At 37.0% G+C, this 19,050-nt stretch overlaps 2 protein-coding genes across 3 annotated transcripts in view; both read left to right on the top strand.

The window, feature by feature from the left end:
* LOC141427743 (disintegrin and metalloproteinase domain-containing protein unc-71-like) overlaps positions 1-19,050 on the top strand; it is a 477,668-nt gene that overhangs the window by 63,319 nt on the left and 395,299 nt on the right. The window lies entirely within an intron of this gene.
* Positions 5,555-8,867, top strand: LOC141427853 (uncharacterized). 2 transcript variants are annotated; one of them, XM_074087442.1, is made up of 3 exons: positions 5,555-5,852; positions 6,123-6,894; positions 8,684-8,867. In XM_074087442.1, the coding sequence occupies exons 1-2, from the start codon at positions 5,618-5,620 to the stop codon at positions 6,887-6,889; spliced, it is 1,002 nt and encodes a 333-aa protein (XP_073943543.1). In that variant the 5' UTR covers positions 5,555-5,617; the 3' UTR covers positions 6,890-6,894; positions 8,684-8,867. The 2 variants fall into 2 exon arrangements, with proteins under 2 accessions (XP_073943543.1, XP_073943542.1); XM_074087441.1 differs by lacking the exon at positions 8,684-8,867 and having other exon boundaries at positions 6,123-6,895.

Genomic DNA, 19,050 nt, shown 5'->3' with positions numbered 1-19,050 from the left:
GAATACACCATATTTGTTTTTTAATTCATTAATTTTGTTGACGGTTCTTTGTAGTTGTACTCTATCATTCTATTTTTACATACTGAATCGGATTATTTGGTCTGAGTTATCATCAAGTTTTTTTTATAAAGTCATATTTTTATTCAAATTAGACTAGGTCAATGAGCACCTATAAATGTCAAACAATCTGACGAGAAACTCAACATACAACATAATAATATATTTTATTAATACACCTACAAGGTTTAAGCGTGACCAGGAAACAGAGAGAGAGAGACATATTTTCTGAATGACGAAGATATGTATGTAAGTCTGGTTAGGCATTTATTGTATGAGCCATGTTGCCCGAATAAAGATTACTATTAAGGTAACGTGTCGTAAACTTCAACTCTTAATCGAACAAAAGTCGTGACGTTTACGGCACGTCACTACGATTCCGCAACGTCACCGTTTTTTAAGCAGCAGTTTGGACCGCACCTTTATAATTAATAAATGTTTAAAATGTTTCGTGTGTACACGGATAAAATGTTGTTTCTTGTTTCAGATTCATGTCATGCGCTGATTTCAAACGCTATGCTAACTTTACGTAAGTGATATTAAAATATTTAACTAAAGTAATATTATTGATAAGCGTAGGAATAGAACTTTTAGGGGCTGTTTCACCATCCATTGATTAGCGTTAACCGACGGTTAAATGTGATGTCGTCTCAACAAATAGAGACGGCATCGCACCTAACCGCCAGTTAACACTAATCAATGGATGGTGAAACAGCCCCTTAGGCCACCATAGTGACTTCTCATTAAATTGATGTGACTGTATGCGATTTTAACTAACCAAACCAACAAAAAGTTGGAAACCCCCGACTTTAAAGTTCAATATCTCAAGAACGGCTGAAACGATTTAGATAAACATGTCTAAGAACCATCGTTTAAAAAATTGCTTTCAATTTAAAACAAACCGCATTTTAATCGGTTCACCCGTTTAAGAGCTACGATGCCACAGATAGACAGACACACACACAGACACACATAGCGGTCAAACTTATAACACCCCTTTTTTGCGTCGGGGGTTAAAATTAAAGATGGTAACTATTGGAGTGTGCTATATTATGGCCTACCATTGCCACTTCAACAAGTTAATTAACTTGTCTATATCGGTGACCCTCCGTAGAGAAACTCCGAGCATAGCTCTGTTCGTAGTTCTGTTAGCAACTCTGCCACCACATCTGCGGCTTTGAATCTTAAATTTGACGAAAATTGTACCTGACGATAAGCTATGATGAAGCAGACTTCAGGTCATTGGCTGAAGATGTTAAAATAGACTTGGTGAACTCATAATGAACCGAATTACACCGTCGCACAACTTCGTAACAGCGGAGTTTAAAAACTTAGGATATGCTTAAATTATTTGCTTTTACAAAAAAAGTTGAACGACTATTTAATTTAAAATTGAAAGTTGACAATCTTCACTAAGGTTCTAGAGACTTGTTTAGATATTATAAATAAAGGTATGTTTAAATATGCTTTAACGTTTAAAACTTTTGTGATTCTTACTTCTAACTAGGTAACTAATAATTATCGGGACGTGATCGCGAACTATTTTTTTTACTTCATATATTTTAATTCTTTTATTTTTGTTTTATATATTATTTAAGTACCATTTATTTGGGCGCTAACGATGGGCCTCATGAGAAAACTAAAAGTCACTCAGAGGGCTATGGAGAGGGCTATGCTCGGGGTTTCTCTGCGGGATAGAATTAGAAACGATGATATCCGCAATAGAACTAATGTTACCGACATAGCCCGAAGAATTGCGAGACTAAAGTGACAGTGGGCGGGGCACATTGCTCGCAGGACTGATGGCCGATGGGGTCGGAAGGTTCTCGAATGGCGTCCGCGGACCGGGAAACGAGCTGTCGGTAGACCTCCAACAAGATTGAGCGACGACTTGGTTAAGATCGCGGGATCGCGGTGGATGCGGAAAGCTCAAAACCAGTCTGAATGGAGAGCCTTGGGGAGGCCTATGTCCAGCAGTGGACGTCTTTCGGCTGACATGATGATGATGATGATGACCATTTATTTATTTCTTTACGGGATATTGTGTGTTGCGTGTCAATGTCATTATTTAAAGAAAACCAAGTACGGGTATGTAGATCAAAACACTCGAGCACTTAAACGAACGTGGTACCTTCTCTTCAGTCGACTCGTGACCACGGCCGCTGAAATATGGTCGAAACGACACGGCAATTTCAGCAATAAATAGTTCCTAATTAAGTCCCGATAAGTATTACCTATAAAAATATACTTTGTATTTAACTCCGAGGACATACAGTTGCTTGTTCATATAAACTCGATACTTTTATAATGTTCTTGGTGCTAAAATGACGTAATTTTGACATCGTACGTCACCCATACTGTTAAGCTAAAGCACACTAACTCGTGTAGCGCTAACACTTCAAATCGCGTCCAGAGCATACTCTGACACACGCCGACATAAGGCTACGTGCACACGGGAATAGCGGGCCGGAAACGGCGCCAGCGCCGGAAATCGACTGGGTCACGTGACGGGCCGCTCCAACATTTAACAATCAATCTAACGAAAACGCACCTTGAGTGTGTCGCTGGGTTTACCTTTGATTTTAGTGCTGGGTCTCTTGGCACGTGACGGGGAATATTGATGCAATATAGTACATTGTGTCTTAAGGACGGTAAATAAGGAATTACGAACGAGAGTCTATTAGAAGCCCGAAGTCGAAGACTGAGGGCTTTAATGAGTCGATGTTCGTAATTCTAGTACTTACCGCCCGTGCGGCATACAATGCTTTTCATCACATTTGCGAGTAAAATTGTATATTTGTAAAAGAATATTTTTTCAAAATTGCCGATACCGCTGATTGCGCTCTTGGCAGTGCCACATTAATATCGGAGGTATTTTTGCCAGAATCAATATTATAGTGCTCATAAGATTCTGTTCTTTCGGTAATATTTAACCAAACGCTTCCGACTTTGAGGACTCAGCTATTCAAATTTAAACGTCAAACCCATAAAAACACACCTTAATCCTGACACCACCCAGAATGCGACTAGCAAATCCCTATCTTAGACAATTACCAAAGTTCCAGGGATCGATTAACCGCCGCATAATATATTCATCGACATCCATCATCCGCGGATATCTGTCCCCCGAGGCGGACTTACACGCCGACAGCGATTTAGACCAGAATTAGTTTAAATATTGATTCGCTGTGAGCGTTAAGACTAATTCGGCTGCAGACGACTCTAGTCAGAAGTGCGATTTGATGGTTATGACTCAAAAGACCATAATATATCATGGTGCTCTACGTCCAGAAGTATTTATCGAATGAGTTAATTGAAAATTTATGTAGACTAATATAATAAAGCAGTCCCACTAGTAGATAGTAGTATATATACACGTACCACTCCTGGGCACAGGCCTTCTCTTACTTTGTACACTTTGAACATCGACCAATCTATGGAAAACTATCGTCAACCACATTTAAAGAGACCCGAAAAACATTTGCAGGGTGTTTAAGTAATCCCTAAAGTATTCTAGATCAATTTTAAATTACCTTGTTGAAACATATGTTAGTATAATGTTCAAGTTTTTTTAGGTGTGTAGAGAAATTTCTGAAATATTTTAGAAATACAGGAATAAAGAAAGAAAAGAAAGAAAGATTTATTTTGGCTCCATAATAGTACCACCACCTTACAATAATAAAATATTTGCTCGCTATTCGCAAAACATACACGAAGACAATTTACGATTCTAAATATAAATATATATTTAAGTCATCGGTTTTTTATTTAACTTGAAATACTTAATTTTCTAACACAGACGGTATACATTAATGAAAATAGTTCGGAAATACTAAATAAATCTAATAGAATCATTTTAAACAACCACATTTTATGTTAAAATTTAAAGGAAAACCTTGCAATAAACGGAACAAGTTGATTTTAAAAATCAAGCAAGAGATTAGTTAAAGACTCGACCAAGAACCGCACTAATTGTATCAAAAACCACTGATCCGACAGCCTTAATGTTTATCCCCAACATTTTTCCACCAAGCCGTCAAAATTACGTTCAAAAAATTGAACAAGCAAAGTAAACAACTGATGAGGACTAAAATATTTGCAAGTTCGCGGATGAACGCGCACGTTTCGCTAAATCCGGGATTTCCTCCCTGATTGCAGCACGGGAGTCGGAGAATTCGTAGCAACTTAAAGATATTAAGTTATTGCAAATGTCTTCAGTAGATTGGGAGAATATATACTAGTCAAAAGAAAATAAAACCAAAAATACGTTTGAGTTTTTATCTCAATAAATAAAACACAATACAATAACTCTTTATTACGCACCAACACATAGTACAGAAAACACAAGTATATGTACATAGAAATTTTCTGAGGTATGCAATAGCAGACCTTAACGTAAAAAATACATAATATAAAGAGTAAAAAATAATAATGGAATGAAATGCATTTTTAATGTAAGATATCGTATTAATAAAACCATTTTTAGACGAGGAATGTTATAAAGAATTATACTTATTAATTAATATTCTCGTTTTACCAATAAAACCCACGTGAACCCAATGAGTCATAATGAATGAAAGTGAATATTTTCGTTGTGCAACGGAGATTGACAGGAGCGTGGGTTAGGTTTGTTTACATGTACGCGAGATTTGTCATACTTCTTATCAATGACGTCATGTAAATAATTATGGAACATAATGAATATATTATAGTTTTAACTGTTAGTTATGTTACCTAAATTTGCTAAAAAGTGGCTCCGAAGCGGTAACGTTTCGTGTGCTCTGCCTACCCATTAGAGAATGGTAAAAGTAAGTACCCACTGGGTAAAATTGTATTGATCCTATCTGTATTGCATTTTACTCCGCTCGTTGTCAGAGATATTTACAGTGTAGTTTACGTTGCTTGCAACAAACGTCATCACATTTTTGAAGATCCAAGAAAAACGAAACGCAGTGTTCTAGCCGTCCTGTTGGCAACACTGCTTGTTCTTCATTACGGTGTTTTGTGTCAAACGCTGTCACTTGTTTTTATTTTAAATAATCAACAATAATGGTTTAAAGCAAAAATATGGTGATTAGAAGTGTTATAACGATAAATAATGATGGAACCAAGTATTACAATAACAAAAAAGTATTAATCTGCCGGAGAGTCGGTATGTAAACAATACTTATTATGCTCGAACATTCGGCACAAGTGAAGTTCCGGGTAAGTAATAGATTAAATTATGTAATATTATGCATTATGTGGCGAGACGAACATATTTCCCATAATGATAATTGAAGAAAACACTTCGCGAAATAATGGTTTTTACTTTGTATTATAACAATAACAAAAAGAGGTTAGGTCGCGAAACGTCAAATGGGTTGGTTTTTTATTACACAACACTAGTCGACGATCTTTTTTTACTTTGACTCGAACAACCCAATAATGAGCATATACAAAATAATTACTTCGCGCGCGCCATTTCTTCTTTTTCTTTTCTTCTCGACTCGAAATAAAGTGGATCCAAAGTTAACGGAAAGTACGAAAAATCACAATAAACTACTTAATATACTTAACAATGGGGAAAACCAAAAGACATTCAATAGACCCGGAATATATTAAGAAGAAGATTAGAAGATTACAAAGAAAATTGGAACATCAAGAAGAAACCTCGACTTCACCACAACGATCTACGTCGCCAGAACCCATAACACTACCACCACCACCGCCGGGCCAACAACCAACGCAACCGCTACCGCCAACACAACCACCTCCGAGTATAGCAAATCCTGAACAAGGGACTTCAACGGAAGGTGTGTACAATAAAATGTTTAATCCAAAACTGACATAATACTAAGTACGAATGTTTAAATTTACAATTTTCTTGACGAATGCGCTATCACAACACATGCGGATAGACAACTTGTCAATACTACACCACACCATAAATAAAAGGAAAAGGTTTGGCCATAATCAATCATTATTTTAACTGACTAATGCGCTATCACCTGGCGGATAGACGATAAGTCACCACTAAATAAACATCGTAACTGCTATACTAAAAAAGTTAAAAACATTTTCAGGAAACATAGAACAAATCCCCGAAGAATTCCTAGCAGCTCTGGGCAACGAAGGAGAGGAAAAAGTCGAAGAGGGAGAACCAATACAAAGTGAGCTGGCCACAAGATGGATGCGAATTATGGCGGAGGGACTCACAAAAGAACAAATACAGACTCTAATCAAAAAATATCCCACACCAAAAAATTTTCCAGCTGCGGTAGCACCAATCCTTAATAAGGAAATTGGAGCAACACTCTCAGAACTGTCCCTCAATAGGGACAGAAGAATCATTAATCGACAAAACATGATAGCAAAAATATTATCCTGTCTGGGGATGACATTAACAGACATCCTAAAAGGAAATATTAATAGCAAAAAACTGATTGAGCAAATCAGCGATGCTGCAAAAATCGCAGCAGAAATACACTGCAACGACAGCAAATCAAGGAAATTCTTTGCTCTCTCCTCGGCTACAAAAATAGTACAAGATGCCTGTAAGGAAACAAAAACAGGAAAACTACTATTCGGGGATGGCCTTAGTGATCAGCTCAAAACTGTACAGTCAGTCAGACGAACAGCCGCACAAATCCAAGGCACAGCAAATAAAACTCCATCAACAGCATCCAAACCTTTAAACTGGAGAGGCCCATCGCATTACCAGACAACCAACCAAAGGGGCCGCGGTGGGCAGAGACCTACGAGGCGTCCTACTACCAACCAGACACCTCGCCGCCCTGCACCAACTCGGGGGAAACAAACATCACGGAGAGCCAGCCAGCGACGCTATTAGACCAGGTACATGCAGGTAGACTAAAAAACTGTATACAAAATTGGCTTACAATAACAGATGATCATGTTATATTAGACTGGCTACAAGGTTACAAAATCACATTCGCTAGACCAGTTCCCCTGAAAACACAATTAGACAAAAATGGTCTCTAACTGAACAAAATTGTTTTGAGTTAGAAATTAATAAACTACTTAACCTCGGTGCTATATCTGAATGCTCATTCTGTAAAGGGCAATATACATCTCCAATCTTTCTCAGACCAAAACCAAATGGAACCTTTAGATTCATACTTAATCTGAAAGAACTAAACAAATCTATTGATACAGAACATTTTAAACTAGAAGACATAAGAACCGCATGCAAGTTAATGACAAAAAATTGCTTCATGGGTACTATCGATTTAAAAGAGGCCTATTTTTCTTTACCAATAGCCGAAGAGTCTAGAAAATACCTAAGATTTTATTTTAATGACAAATTATTCCAATTTAATGTGTTACCTTATGGATTATGCACCTCACCTTTTATATTCACAAAAATACTTAGACCTGTCACAACATACTTAAGAAACAAGGGCACACTAGTAACACTCTATCTGGATGACTGGATCTGCTTTGCCCAAAACAAACAAGACTGTGAAATCAAATTAAAAGAAATCACAAGTCTTTTAACAGACTTAGGATTTGTCATTAATTTGGAGAAAAGCAACCTTATACCAGCGCAATCATGCAAATATTTAGGTTTCATACTAAACTCCAATAACTTATCACTTTCAGTGCCACAAGAGAAACAGTTAAAAATCAGAGAAAAAATAAACTCATTTAAAAACAAATCCACATGTAAAATAAGAGACTTTGCACAAATCCTAGGTCTGCTTAACTCCTTATGCCCTGCTATCCCTTATGGGTGGCTTTACACCAAAATACTAGAACGAGAAAAATACTTAGCTTTATTGAACTCTGATGGAAACTATGATAACAAAATGTCGTTATCGACAATGATATTCCAAGAATTAGATTGGTGGCTCGAAAACATTAATAAACATAACTTAACTAAAACATTCAACTTTAAAATCGAAATTCACACAGATGCGTCAAACAGTGGATGGGGAGCAGTGTGTGGCACAGAAACAGCTTCTGGTTCATGGTCTGCAACAGAAAAAAATTACCATATAAATTACTTAGAGTTAAAAGCAGCACTGTTAGGACTTCAATGCTTTACTAGTAACATACATGATTGTGAAGTACTACTCAGGGTAGACAACACTACCGCAGTCGCTTATATCAATAAAATGGGAGGAATCCAATTCCCTCACCTAAATGATGTTACCAGACAACTCTGGAAATGGTGTGAATCCAGAAATATCTGGATTTACGCATCTTATGTAAATACCAAGGACAACATAGCAGATGCAGAATCAAGGAAAATAAACATAGAGTGGGAACTTTCAAAAGACGCATACCAGATAATAATAACTACATTCGGAGTCCCATCCATTGACTTGTTTGCATCAAGAATAAATACAAAATGCAAAAAATTTATATCATGGAAAAGAGACCCCGAAGCCTTCGCAGTAGATGCATTCACCATCAGCTGGAGTAATGCATTTTTCTATGCATTCCCACCTTTTACATTAATACTAAAAACCTTACAAAAAATAAAAAATGATAGAGCAACTGGGATATTAGTGTTTCCATATTGGCCTTCACAACCATGGTTTCCTCTAATACACACATTGTTATCAGCTGATTTAATTTATTTTGAGCCAGATAAAAACTTATTATCATCCCCTTTCAGGAAAAACCACCCGCTGCACAAACAACTTACCCTGGCTGCAGGGCTGCTATCGGGGAAGCATACATAAAAAGAGGCGTTCCTGCAGCCTCCGTTAACGTCATGCTAAGTTCGCTCACAACTAACACATACAAACAGTATGATGTAGCGTTAAAATTATGGTGGCAATTCTGCAACAAATATTCAATCAACCCATATAAAAATCAGTTACCTCAGTTCTCAAATTTTTAACTGAACGGTTCCAAAATAGTGCTTCTTATGGAACAATTAATTCAGCAAGATCGGCCCTTTCGTTATTACTAGGACCCGACATAGGAGGGATGACTCTATTAAAAGACTTATGAAGGGCGTTTTTAAATCAAAACCCCCAAAACCAAAATATGATTTTACATGGGACCCTGCTATAGTTCTAAATCACCTAACATACCCAAACAACAATATAAGCTTAGAACGCCTTACTAAAAAACTAGTTACAGTCCTGGCCTTAACAACTGGGCACAGAATCCAAACTCTATCTCTCATAACCATTAACAACATAAAATTTCAAAACAATACTGTAAAGATATACATACCAGACTTTATAAAAACCTCAAAACCAGGAGTCTCACAACCTACCTTGCTGTTGGAATCCTTTCAAGAAAAACTGAAATATGCCCTGTAACAATATTAGAATCATATATTAATATCACTGGTCCTTTAAGAGGAAATGTAAACAGATTAATTATTACCTTTAAAAAACCATACCGCCCTGCCTCTGTACAAACAATAAGTCGCTGGATAAAAACAACAATAGGAGAAGCAGGAATAGATACCTCAATGTTCACTGCATATAGCACCAGACACGCCTCTACTTCTGCGGCTAAGAGGAGTGGAATCAGCATAGAGCTAATTCGGAAAACCGCAGGCTGGACCAGCTCATCTAGCACTTTTGCTAGATTTTATAACAGACCTCTAATAGAAGATTCCACTTTCTTTAGCTCTGCTATATGTAACTCAATTAATAATTAATTTAAGTACTTAAACACGACTCAACTTCTATAATTAAAATAAGAAAGATTGTTGATTATACTATTGTGAATTGCTTCGTGTTATTGATGATTATTGTTGATTAGTCATACTAATAGAAATAAATATCTTATCATTTTTACATTGACAAACTTTTCATTCGCAACCCTGCTTCAAACAGCTACACTGTAAATATCTCTGACAACGAGCGGAGTAAAATTGAATGATTAAACGAACTTACCTTAAGTGAAGTTCAATCATAATTTTACGAAGCTCGTTGTCAGAGATCAATCTCCCAACCCCCCCATTAATAACTTGATCCCCAGATATAGGGTTGCTCATGAAGAACTTCAAACCTAATGAAGAACAAGCAGTGTTGCCAACAGGACGGCTAGAACACTGCGTTTCGTTTTTCTTGGATCTTCAAAAATGTGATGACGTTTGTTGCAAGCAACGTAAACTACACTGTAAATATCTCTGACAACGAGCTTCGTAAAATTATGATTGAACTTCACTTAAGGTAAGTTCGTTTAATCATTCAATAATATCAGTACATACTTTATATACATTCAATTCAATTTCACTATGATTTACTTGACAATATAGTATTTTGGTCGGAAAAGGACACTTACTTACCTCCTTTCTTGTTAATTTAAAACATTCAATTTATTTAACTCGACATGTATTATTTATAATCAGAAAAAAAAAATTGTAGGTATTATGTAAAAATAGTAAAAAAAGCCGTGGTGGCCTAGTGGTTTGAACTATCGCCTCTCAAGCAAAGGATCGTGGGTTCAAACCCCGGCGCGGACCTCTGAGTTTTTGGAAATTCATGTGCGGAATTACATTTGAAATTTACCACGAGCTTTACGGTGAAGGAAAACATCGTGAGGAAACCTGCCCAAACCTGAGAAGCAATTCAATGCGTGTGAAGTTCCCAATCCACACTGGGCCCGCGTGGGAACTACGGTCCAAGTCCTCTCGTTCTGAGAGGAGGCCTGTGCCCAGCAGTGAATGGATGGATGGCTGGATTGTGTAAAAAAATTACTTGAATAAATAAAAATAAAAAAGGAGGTTTCGCCGCCACTGATAGGTATAAATTTTTAGAATGGAAAGAAAACATTTATTAGTGACAACATGGTAAGAATGGATATTAAAAATAGTTATGTATGTCACGAAACGAACGAAAGAATAGTTTATTGCTGGCTGGTTGGGCTGCTTCTAATGACAGACTGCGAGTTGCGAATGTTGCAATATTACTACATTTAAGTAGGTACAGTCACTAGCACCAATATCTGACACAAAAAAGCGTGCATAAATGTCTTATTTCTACTCTATTTCTAGGTAAGAGGTGTCAGACATTTTCGCACGCTTCGCTGTGGCAGATATTGATGCAGGATACTGAACATTTATTTTATTTACATTATCATCACTTACAGTATCATTACAGGAGTTAAACCTAAGGCGATACCGAAGGCCCTTAATAATAAACTAAACAATAAACATCTTAATCTACATAGCAAATGATGTGTAAGGCAACTCTTGAATTCGCTCAGAGTGCAATGAAACAGATCAACTGAGTCTGCTATCTGGTTTAGAGTAGCTAGGGCGCGCGTGAAGGGCGCCTTGGCCAACAACATGTTAGTTTGTGGAGGCGGGCAAGAGACTACTGAGGCTACGGACTGTATAGCTAGTACGAGTTAGCCATATTGCAAGCCAAGCAATCCTGTGTCGCTACAGATTCCAGCTTGGCCTTGGCCCTCAGCATTTGTTCACTCCATGGCCTGCGAACAAATCCCAACAATAGAGTGATCCATTTTCTTATTCATGTTTCCGCTAATTTATGTATTACGACTTCCGTAGCTTAGCTGTAAACGTCCCCACTTCAATTACAGGTCGAGATATATACGGCGCAGCGTTTTGTAGGGAATCAGAAGGCATTAAATTATGCAATTGCGAAGTTGTTTACGGTAACGCAAGTTATTCACGCATGCAATTGTTTATTAGAATTAGAAAAAGGTAAAAAAAATGTCGATTTCCTTACTTTTATAATATACATGATGGTCATAGATTTTTTGTAGAAAATTACGTTTTTATGTACATAGGTAAATATATATATATATACGATACGAGTACGGATAGGTATACGAGGCTGGCATGTTCTTTCACGCCGAGGCTTGTATAGTGCTTTTCTCAAACATACATTAAATAGTACATTGTGTCTTAAGGGCGGTAAATAAGGAATTACGAACGAGAGTCTGTTAGAAGCCCGAAGTCGAAGACTGAGGGCTTTAATGAGTCGATGTTCGTAATTCTAGTACCGCCCGTGCGACATACAATGTTTTTCATCACATTTGCAAGTAAAATTTTATATTTGTAAAAGAAAAAATATAATTCTTCCAAATATTGGCGATACCTTAGGCTGTGCTCTTGGCAGCGCCGCCCTCTACCTCCCCTCCCTCGGCATGCGCCGCAACGTGCGTGTGCATGTGGTCCATGTAGTCCTGCAGCAGCGCGCGCGGCGCCATCAGTACGGGCACTGGCTCATTTACCGACCTTGGGCTTCATGACAAGAAAATGTGTACGCGCAATGACTCATTTACCGACCACGGGTTTCATGACAAGCACATTAAGGTCGAGGGTTTTATATGGGGGGTTGCAACTAAGGTAGCCTGCATGTTACGACACTGTTTACGAGCAAGTGTGATGAAAACAAATAAAAACTCCTAGAAATCAATGTTTTATTCGTAAGACAACTAAAATTGTACCAGACTCAAATTATACCATCTATGTTTATTTCATTCTAACATGATTTTTTAAAACGTAAAAATAATCCCCATGAAATCAAATTGCTATAAAACTGCAACAATAAAAAATCACGTTTATAAACGAAACTTTTGAAATGACAATGGAACTTACTTGCAAAATGGCTAAAGCCCAAGTCCAGTCAATCAAAAAAAAAGACACTTGTCAGTTTTTCCGCCAAAAATTTTTTATGGGGTTTGCTGTTCGACTTTTAGAGCCATTATACACGAACTGCAGCCCATTTAATCAGCTACATTAATACTTTATTATGTAAATTAAATTGTAATTTGACGTAAAACGCGTCGGTAATGTTTATATATTTACATAATATAGAATATTCATAGTCCTGTAAATTTATCAGTAACTAATAAATGAACCATAGAAATTCAGATAATTAATTTCAAGCCGTGTATAATGGCCTTTATCGTGGATATTTGACGTTTTGCATTGAAACAAAAGACTATTGTCTTGCAGGCCTAGGCCTGCAACAGTATATTTTGAAGCCTGTTTAATGGATCATAAAATAAACCTTACATAGCATGTTTGAGAAAAGGTGTTTCGTTAACTGAACTGACATTATTCTAAGCTACATTATAAATCTGTACGAAAGCTCAAGTTATTACTACGATATCAAGAAGCGGGTGAATTTCGACTGCGAAAATGCCAAATTGAGTAAAAGCCTGTAAAATCTTTGTCAAACTTGTAAAGCTTGTATAGAGTTTGAAACGCGTTACCGTTTGAAGTAGTTTTTGTATTAGTGCCATCCATGTGACATTATGTTAATTTATGTGAAAATGGACATGCTAAAGTTTCTGCATAAAACTTTATGTATCGCGCAAATGTAGGCTCTCTCCAACACGTGTGGTTGCGAAGAAGCAATGTTAAATAAATAAATATTACGAGACACAAGACACTAATTTACCTTGTCAAAAGTAAGCAAAGGTTCTATTATGGGTACTATGCAACGGATATAAAATATATAACATACATAGGTATTAAAAGAGATATATAGGCGATCTATCTGGTAGTGGCGTTGCGTTAGAATTTTTATTAGACGAGCCTGAGGAAAAAATACAACAAAAGTTTCTGTTAAAAAAAAAACATATTTAATTCAAGTTTTTATTGCTGACTGTACTTTTTGTTGACTGTACTTGCATTGCCATCTAAACTGCATACCCGTGCTAAATTTGAAGTCGGTATACTTTTCAACAAAAAAAATTCAAATGATTTATTCAGTAAATAGGCCGCAATGGGCACTTTTACACGTAATTTTTTAAACTACCAGCGCTTTCGAAAGACCATCATTGCCAAGAAGAATGCGCCGCAAGAAACTTACTATTAACCATTCAGGAGTTCCCTCCCGCGGAGACGGTCTCAATTTTTTTCCAAGTCTTTTTCAAGTCGTTTGGACAGCTGGAAGTGGGTCAAATTTAGCTTCCAAGATTTGACCCAAACAAATAAATAAACAGGGAAAGCTAAAGAAAAGCTTGCAAATAAGGGTTTCTAGTTGACTACAGAACCCTAAAAAGGGAGTGTAGAAAGGTTGGATGTGGGCGAGTAGGTCAAAATGTAGGCAAGCCGGTGGGCATCGAGTTGTTACGGGTCATCTAAGGTCTGGTTGTGGTTCAATAGCGCTCCATTTTACGGAGCAGTACATTTAGAATCGCCTCCTTACTTACATTCATTCATAATGCATACGTCATACAAGTTCTGGAAGCAGTTAACGATTATGAGGCAACCTTAACGTTAAACATAGTAGCGGGTTCCCAAGACACAAGATCTGACCTAGTTAGGAACTGAATTTGCCATTTACATCGGTTAATTGTAAGCCGTGGTAGCCCAGTGAATTGACCTATGGCTTATTGCCGCTGTATGAACTGGTGGAAACCATTCGGGATAAAATAGTACAATACTGTAGAGGCCGGCAGCCCCGCGTTCTGGCCAAGGCTTGTACTTTTATCAAATATAAAATGAAATGAAATAAAAAAAAACAAGAAATGAAGCTGGCGGGACGCTAGTCTCGTCGCCGTGTTGTGTGGCTGCTGGCGCGGCGGCTGCGGGCGGTGGTGCTGGCGGCGGGCGCGCGCCGTGCCGCAGCTCGCGTTAAAACAAAAGACGGTCGCATTGCCGGCCGAGGGCGGGAAATTTGTATGAAATCTCTTTGCAGGCCGCTAGACTGACGGCGCGATACTCCCAGCCTATTACTTGTAACACAACGGCAATATTTCATGTCATGTTTGAGAAAAATATAATGTGTGTTAATTGAGGCTATTAAAATATCTCTGTGCTGATTTCATCTAAATCTGTTAAGATGGTAAATGTTTGCATTTATAATAAACTAGCGGACCCGGCAAACGTTGTCCTGCCCGAAAAAACACTACATTAAAATTATGATAACATACCAACAACAGCGCCATCTAGCGGGTCCAATTTATTTAAATACGTTCTTTAATTTGAGGGGAGAGTTTACCGTATCGACGGGATGAACATTAATGTTTGACAGTTACGAAACCCAATAACATTTTGTATGGGAAAATGGTTTTCTTTTATTTTACTTTTTCGTCAATATTTCAATGTTTTTAATACTTATTATCTTATTCCTGACGAAGACAAATCCAAAAACACAAAAATCATAAAAATTGGTCTAGCTGTTCTTGAGTTATAAATGGTGTAACTAACACGACTTTGTTTTATATATATATATAGAATATAGATAGATAATACCTTTGCGACCGAGCTCAGGCTAAAACTCGATAACAAGCGTTTCCCCAGAGCTAAGACTAAGCTAAATCGATCTTTCATCCCCGAAAACTCCTATATGCCAAATTTAATCGAAATCGTTCGAGCCTTATCCGAGATCATCGACATATATATACAAGAACTGCTCGTTTAAAGGTATTAGATTAGTACTTGTAAGTAGTAGAATGACTCAATCATACATGTATAAAAAGTTGAATACTATTTGAAGTATAATCACAGAATAACTAATGGTACTACTACTACTATAATACAGTGTCAACAAGGGAGTGCCCCTATACACTTCTGATCACAATAGCAACTGCTAATATCTGTTTTGTAACCTGGCATTGTGACAATAAATAGGTACGAGAAGTCCGAATGCAGTAATTGCGTATTTTGCAATTAGATATTAACTGGAAGTTTGGTCTGAATTCAAAGTATGGACATATTTTATTAAAGTTTGATAAGGCTTGTTGTGGATTTTTTTATTTATTTAGAAACAAACAGTCTACACAATAATTTTTCATTTTAGCTAAAGCTAGGAATTAGTTTTATATAAATAGACCTATAGTTCCTGTAAAAAAAAAATTAAGTACAGTTAACTTTTGTTAAAAAATATGAAACACGTTTAAACGTAAAACCTATACCTAAGCAATATTAAGATCATCAATTATCTTAAGCCCATATACACACACATACATATACATGCATATATAAATATCTACTTCAATAAATCTCTGATACATTTTTTAAATACATCCAACGAGCTGCAAAACAAATCTGCACTCATACAACTATCATTATACAGTTTGCAGTTTGGTTTTTATTGATTTAACGAAGCATGTGGCTGAATATTTTATGTTTTTAATTATTCTTCCTTTTTTTATTGCTGTAAACTGATATTTTTTCTACCTAATAAATATATATTTTAAAGCACTGTCTGGCATTAGCAGAGGATTTGTGGTCCTAGCAACACATATATACGTAAAAAAACAGTCAGGTATTGACTATATTTCCTAACTACGTTTACATAAAATTAATAATGGAATCACATTAGTTATATTACGTGTAGCCCGGCACACACTTGGCCGATTTCTTTTATACAAGTACATAAAATGTACAGCCTCCTCGGCAGCCTCTTGTGGCCCGGATGTCAAGATCTAATACAGGCTGCCATTGTCTTGCCCCTCGCACGAGTACAGCCTTCCGTGAACAGGACGTGTGACGATCAAGAGATCTTAAAATAACTCACCTGACATACATGTTCATACATGTATGGACCTGTAAGCGGATGACGTGAGTCGATCTATCTAACGTGCCATGTTTTGATTGAATTTTTGACTCTTTAATTTTTTTGAAAATTTTACGCTCACGAGTTTTATGGCTGCTTTATAGAAAGGAAAAAACCGGCCAAGAGCGTGTCGGACATGCCCAAGATAGGGTTCCGTAGCCATTAGGAAAAAATCAAGTAATATTTTTACTTTGAATCGAAAAATCGTCATGGCAACCCCCATGGTCGTCATGATTTTAAAAGACCTTTCCAACGATACTCCACACTATAGGGTTAGTCAAGAAAAAAAATCATACCACTTTACGTCTATGGGAGGTACACTAAAAAAAATTAAAGTGAATTGACAGGCAGACAGACATGGCGAAACTATAAGGGTTCCTATTGATTTCGGAACCCTAAAACGCGCTGTCAATGCGCGCTACTAAACCGCATGTTGCAAAGGCTCGTAAACAATTTACTTTTCATCTCTCCTGTTCGGAAAGTTTAATTTTCATGGGTAGATAGCCGGGTGGAAAATTGCGTTTTGATCTCTAGGGTGGAAAGTATTTTTTTTTAATTTTTAGTTTAGCCACGGAGTCGAAGAGAATTGAGTTACGTCAATGACACTTTTTTTCACATTTCGCCATGGCCATCTAGATGCACGTCGTGTCCAAGGAGCTTATATACAACACTGAAGATTGAACGCGGAATATCCGTTTAAAACAAGAAATTTGATCTTTATTACATCACGAACATATTCCATCTCTTTCTTTAGTTAGGTTAAGAAAGAGATGGAAGTCATTCGTGAAATGTGAAAGAACGAGATGGAAAAATCCCGATGTCGCAGCCACAAACTGAAATCCGGACTTTTTATGAACGGCCAAATTACGGGATTTCCAGGGAGCAAGTCTGGGGGTCATACCTGAGCCGAACGTGTCAGCCGCCCTGTCGCACTGCCGTTCCAGGACTTCACCCCGAGACCCCGGGATTACAAATTTCACCTGAACGAGCCCCGTCGGCGGCGAGATCGTCGTGCGCAGGAAAGTGAACCCATTCCGGGTTCTGTACCTTTACTTAAATTCAGTGCGCTCAACTCGTAGATTCTACTTACCCGCGACCTAGCCGGAGCATTATTTCATTGGAATAAATTTTGTGAATTTTAATTTTGGTCTTGAGCTTATTTATCACCCACTCTAGCTACTAAATTTGCAACCTTAAAAACTATAAAACGCCACATTGGCCGCCACATATATAAATAAGTAATAAAGGTCAAACTTCTTCGTTCGGCGTTCAATCTCCAGTTTTGCATATAAGCTCCTTGGTCGTGACCAACTACATTTTTTTTTATAGTCGGCCGTGGCAAAGTGGCCAGGTCGAAAAGGTACCGTTGGAGGTTGGATATAAGTTAATTCAATTTATTATTATTCTCATTTTTTTGTAGTATTACTTTCTTCACAGTCGAAGAAAAGTAGAGTGTCTAACTCGGGTGAAATTATCCATTTCCCCTCGAACTATTGAAAACTACGTGCGGTAAAGATAAAAAACAGAAATACTCAAAAGAGAGAAAATTAATACAAAATTATTTACATTAAATCCAACATAAAACGAAAAGAACATATTACAAACAAATACAAAAGTGAAACACAGTCTCGTTCCAGGTATCAGTGTCAAGCCATATAATTTCTTTATCCTCTCCCTGAACGAGCATTGCCATGTTATTATTTAATGTTACTTAAATATTATGTTCCAAAATAAAATAAAAATAAAAATTGTTGAGGTTTGGAACGTTTTTGCTAAAATACGTCCAATTAAGAGTTGTGTAGGTTGTTTTCGGTTACAACACGTAATTACTGACGTCACGTAAAAAATAGACAAAGCGTTGTTAGGCCCAAAGCTACTGCTAAGAACCTAATTTAGTATTTTCATTTAGAATTGAAATCTCAATGATAACAGTGAAATGAAAGCGAGTATTTACTGGTTGAATATATACCTACGTACGGAATTAGAGCGACCTCCATACATTACGAGTACATTTCAAAGGAAACGCCGAATTATACTAACGACGTATTCTGGGAATACTACGGTGTTCGAAAGTAGTACTGTGAGTACTGAGTATTTGTACCTTGTTATTGGTACTTTGAGTTTGGAGGTATGAAAGTATTTTTGGTGAGGGATATTTGGTTAGGTAGTTTATTTGTTAGCACTGATCGACTTAAAAAAACGAAAAAGTTTTATATTCGAATGCAAATAATATTTTTCTACGATGTGTTGCTGATGATTATATTTATTCTAGAATTGATGATCTGACGTAGGCAACTGAAATATTTTTATACCTATTTAAAGGTGTTAATTAAAATTATAACTGAACATCTCAGGAACTCCGCCTTGTTTCATTTTAAGTTGAGTAATGGATATATTTACAAATACTTTACAAACATTTTCATGTAAAACGTTGTCAAGATGACACCATATGATTCGCACTGTCAAAAAGTTATCAGATCACATGTAGTAGCCAAGCTTCTAACTTTACACGTCCTAATTCTACAAGGCC

This window comes from Choristoneura fumiferana, chromosome 5 (genome assembly GCF_025370935.1).
Source record: "Choristoneura fumiferana chromosome 5, NRCan_CFum_1, whole genome shotgun sequence".
NCBI lineage: Eukaryota > Metazoa > Arthropoda > Insecta > Lepidoptera > Tortricidae > Choristoneura > Choristoneura fumiferana.
The sequence above is the reverse complement of the archived record's forward strand: the minus strand, read 5'-3'. Positions and strand labels throughout refer to the sequence as shown.